The sequence below is a fragment of the Rhinopithecus bieti genome, unplaced genomic scaffold (genome assembly GCF_001698545.2).
Source record: "Rhinopithecus bieti isolate Rb0 unplaced genomic scaffold, ASM169854v2 scaffold_33940, whole genome shotgun sequence".
Taxonomy (NCBI): domain Eukaryota; kingdom Metazoa; phylum Chordata; class Mammalia; order Primates; family Cercopithecidae; genus Rhinopithecus; species Rhinopithecus bieti.
The window spans coordinates 381,602-386,582 of record NW_016814565.1 but is presented as its reverse complement, the minus strand read 5'-3'; the positions used below and the strand labels follow the sequence as shown (position 1 = coordinate 386,582).

Genomic DNA, 4,981 nt, shown 5'->3' with positions numbered 1-4,981 from the left:
AAAAAAAAAAAAAAAAAATACAAAAAATTAGCCAGACATGATGGTGGGTGCCTGTAATCCCAGCTATTCGGAAGGCTGAGCAGGAGAATTGCTTGAACCTGGGAGACAGAGGTTGCAGTGAGCCAAGATTGCACCACTGCACTCCAGCCTCGGTGTGACCGAGCAAGACTCCGTCTCAAAAAAAAATTGTTAAAATGAGGCTGGGTGTGGTGGCTTACTCCTGTAATCCCAACACTTTGGGAGGCCAAGGTGGGCGGATCACCTGAGGTCAGGAGATTGAAACCAGTCTGCCCAACATGGCCAAACCCCGTCTCTACTAAAAATACAAAAAATTAGCCAGGCGTGATGGTGCATGCCTGTAATCCCAGCTCAGGAGACTGAGGCAGGAGAATCATTTGAACCTGGGAGGCGGAGGTTGCAGTGAGCTGAGATCGCGCCATTGCACCTGGGCGACAAGAGTGAAACTCTGTCTCCAAAAAAAAAAAGTTAATGTTACATTTTATGTTACGTATATTTCATCACAGTTTTGTTTTTTTTTTTAAATCACCAAAAATGGGGGGATGTACAGTTAAAAGATTTTGTACCTATTTTCAAATCTTACTGTATTTGATGATTTTTCTGCCTGTTTCAGTGCTGCTTTATTCCTCACAGAAAGCTTCTTAGCGGTAGTGTAGGCTTAGTGTGTTCAAAGTTGCACTGGTGAATGTGCATAATTCAGAGTCCAATTGGTTTTGTTACAAGTGTTGAAGGAAGAGTTGAGAACACCATAGTCTATCCATTAGGCTTTATTTTTCTTTCTTTCTTCCTTTTTTTTCTTTTTTTTGGAGACGGAGTCTCGCTCAGCCATCTAGGCTGGAGTGCAGTAGTGCTCACTGCAACCACTGTCTCCCGGGTTCAAGCGATTCTCCCATCTCAGCCTCCCGAGTAGACGGGATTACAGGCACCCACCATCATGCCTGGCTAATTTTTATATTTTAGTAGAGACAGGGTTTCATGTTGGCCAGGCTGGTCTCAAACGCTTGACCTCAGATGATCCTCCTGCCTCAGCCTCCCAAAGGGTTAGGATTACAGGCATGAGCCACCGTGCCCGGCCAGTAGTTTTTTTCTTACATGAGATTGTTAAAAATGTGGGTAAAGAGTGGGTGAGTGAGAGGTAATTTAAAAGTGGAAAAATAGTGCATGCTGGACTTCACGTTCCAAAATGAAAAGCATGCTTTTGTGGCAAACTGAAAGGCTGGGAATCCAGGGTGATGAAATGCAGGCCTTCCGGCCCTCACTCTGTTCCCGATTTCTGGTTGTGGGAATCTGTTCTGAATCCAACTGCAAGTGGAAAACCCATCTTTGGCTGAGCAGCCGGGGAGGCCCTCCTGCCAATCCCCCAAATGTGCTGCTGAAACTTTGGCCCTGCAAGGCTGGAGCTAGGGCTGTCTTCCCCAGATCTATGCAGCTGTCAAGGTGGCTGTGATGGGACTGTGACCGCCCTCTGCACTGCATTTTGGCAGTGACCTTGAGACCAGCCAGCTCACCACAGCTGTTCTGCTCTGCTGCCGCTGTTGCAATGCCAGGTGGCTAAGAGGGGTGGTGGGGGGCACGGCTCCTGGTCCAGCTTTCCCAGTGTCTGGCAGGTGCCAGCTGTGGTGCCAGCTGTCCCACTGCCTACCACCCACTGTGTGTGGGGGCAGTCCAGGTGTGTGTTGGGAGATGGTGGCTTGTTCTACCCCTGGCTCAGGTCCTGATTCCTAGGAAGTGGGTGGTTCTGTCTGACCGCGAGTCTGGTGCGCAGACCGGCCCCACGGACTTGCTTGGCAGGTCTGTGGATATAGATGCTCAGTGACAGTTGATCTTGGGAGACAGAAGAGCCATAGGTATCCTTTTATCCCAAAGATATGAGTCCTAACTTTCCTTCTGGTAGGGGAGAATTTTTATTTGGAAATGATGGTCATCAGAAATGCCCAGAGCAAGAGAGAGAAAGTCCTTTCTCTCTAGCCACTCAGAGTGGCAAGTGTATTTTGAAAACTCCTCCCCTTCTTTTTGTCCTCATCCTGTCCTTTTCCTTTTCAGTGGCTTTACTGTTATTTTTTAATTTGCCATTGTCATTGGACATTTATTGACAGAAATCAAATTGCTGTATTTCTGGGCAAAGCGCCTGCTGCAAAGAGGTGTGGTTCCCGAGGAATGAGACGCGCAGCCCAACAGCTGAGCCTACACTGTCCTCACATAACCTCCCTGCCTTAAATATCGCCAATATTTAGCCTTGCCTTATAAAGTAAAAATGCACAATACCTTCCAGAGTTTCAGCAAGCCCAAATGCCCCCCTAGGCTCAGTTATGTCTCCTGTACATTGGAGGCACAGCAGCGCACCCCTCCCCCATGCAGACCTGCTCTCGGAGCCGCCAAGAGGTTACTAATCAGGAAGGCTCTGCCATCGATCCAATGGTGGTGACCTGGGGGATTTGTGTGCATTGTTTTTGCTGAAGCCTCCTGTGATTTCGGCGCGACCAGATCCTCTGCAGCGAACTCCATGTCGCAGCTTGTGGCTGCCTGTGTCCTGTGGTGAGAGCCGAGCCGCACAGGAGATCCTTTGTCTAGGAAGGGCTAGGCTGAGAAGATCACTTTGGAGTTGCTAAGCTCTGCATTGCCATTGGCTGCACTCTTTGTGGGGCTGTTTTTGCAAAAGGCATGCCCAGCACGTCTACAGTGCTGGCAGGCCAGGGCTGCCTTTAAACACCATGATAATAATACCAAAAAGCAGTTTGCAGAACTGTTCCACTGTAGAGGCTTCCTCTGCAGAAGCAAGCAAGATGGCTACCTCGTGGGCTTCGCTGTGAAGAATGCAGAGGCTAATTAAGACAGACTTTAAGGGGAAAAAAGGGTATTTCCCTACTCAATCTTTATGCAAGATTTTTTTTAGTGACTTTTAAAGTATACATTTTACATAAGCTCTTTAGGTTCTGCCTAGCAAACATGTTGATGATTTTAAATGGTGTAAATAGTTTTACAGAGAAATAGCCAAAAATTTTGGGGATGTGGGAGCTGATTTTATTTCTTAAACAGAGGCTCATTTTGCAATTTGATTTTTTTTAGGTTATAAAGGAAAACAAGAGGCCCCAGAGGGAAAAGAAGCCCAAAGTTTTAAAGGTAATCAGCTGTTGATTAAATAATATTTCATTATTTTTCCATTTCATATAGTATTTTTCTGCACTTGGGTATATTTGGAGTACAGTATATGTGAATTCTCCCAGATTTTCAGTAGATGGATGAATTTCCACTCAACTAAAGTGTTTTCTCTTTTTTTTTGATGTGCTGCATAATGTGCATATTAGCATCCTTTATGTTCAACTCCACACAAGTCTACAGAAAGAAAAGTTTGTATGCAGAAGGTTGTGAATAAAATTTGTTTTTCTTTATAGCTCCCTTTGTAGCATCTGCATTTGTGGTGTTGCACCAGTGTGTAAACTTAAGCCCTTTAGAAGAAAGGCACTATTTGAAGTTGACATCTATGATCCATTGTGATTTTAATAGACTGTCCATTAAAGGCTATTTTAAAATGTATGATTCTTTTCCAAAGAAAAAGGTCCTTAGAGATTTTAGTGAAACTTAATGTGTAAGTCATGGAGATGTTACAGCCAAATTATAGTTTTTTGATCTCAAATTCTCATAATATCATCTTTAATTTTGGCTTTCATGGAGCCATAAGAATATGCATGTTTTCTTTATTTTCTGTAGTTTGCCTGATGAGTATTTAGTGGTAACCTAATTCAGTTATAAGCTCACAGTCTGTGTGATGAGATTTGTACAGTGTTTAGAAGGGTTAATTTAAAAGCATATGGCATCACTAAAAGTTCAAGGCTAGCTTTAGTCTAGCAAATAGGTGCTTATGTGTTTAAGATTTCAAGTGGTGTATTGCTATTACAAATGTAAGCAACCTTTGCAAGCCACCTTTTAAATTCATGAAGAAATACTAAGCAATAAAATGACTTGTCTTTAATTATTTTGTGTACATTTAATTTAAAATAGTTTTACCTAATCCTAGCTTTCCTTTTTTACATATAAAGTTTTAGCACTCAAAGAGGAACAACATGTTGAACTATGAATGTGGCAGAATTTTATTTCATTTGTTGCCCCAGTGTGTAACTTGAAAATGTTGACACGGAGAACAAAACCTTGCCCTGCTTTCAAATTTGCCTGACCACATTGAGTTTCTGCTTCCTGTGTATATACAGCGTTTTCATGTACCAGTTTCATCAACCAACAAGTATTTATTTAATATTTACCACACAGTCAGCAATGTGCTAGGCACTGTGAAATGAATGAAATTGCTTGACACAAATTTTCACTGGGCCTGGACAAATAGAATCATGGTTATTCTCAAGGTAAATTAAACCCTTTTCTGTTTTTCTTCTTTGTGCTGATCCATCAACCCCCTTTTTCTCCTTTTCCTTCCAACAAAGATAGAAGTTTATCATTAAAACCTCCTTCTATACTTTCTGTCTTGGCTATATCCATCTCAGGCATTTTGTGAGAAATAGTTGTAGTCTTACTCTTATAAATGGCTCTCATTCGTTGGAGTTGTCGATGGGGGTTAGCAGGAGAAAGGGATAGACTATGTGGAGAAAACTAATACAGACCAAGCCTAGTATCTATATCTTCTCCTGCTTTGGCTAGGAAGTAGAATTGGACTTTGAGAATGCAATTTAATTCTATGTTTATTTTGTTAGATTGTGAGTGTCCTGTCACCTGAAATAAATTTAAAAAGTAACTATACCATGTGTTGCTTTTGGAATCATGGTAGTGGACTCTGACTTAAAAGAAAAGAGAAAAGTACCTGTGGGTGGCCACATTTCATCTGCAACAGCAAGCAGAACCAAATTGTTGCTCACGTTCCTCTATAGTTAGCAATTGTTGTACAAGAGCAGGAAAATATTCTAAAAGGAAAAAAAATTTCTGATGTTGGCATTTAAAATGTTTTTCTACACTTTCT

The 4,981-nt window shown here is 42.3% G+C and overlaps 1 protein-coding gene across 1 annotated transcript in view; it reads left to right on the top strand.

The window, feature by feature from the left end:
• TET1 (tet methylcytosine dioxygenase 1) overlaps positions 1-4,981 on the top strand; it is a 134,920-nt gene that overhangs the window by 29,583 nt on the left and 100,356 nt on the right. Inside the window, 1 exon segment of the mRNA XM_017851456.1 lies at positions 3,085-3,138. Coding sequence (XP_017706945.1) covers positions 3,085-3,138 — 54 coding nt within the window.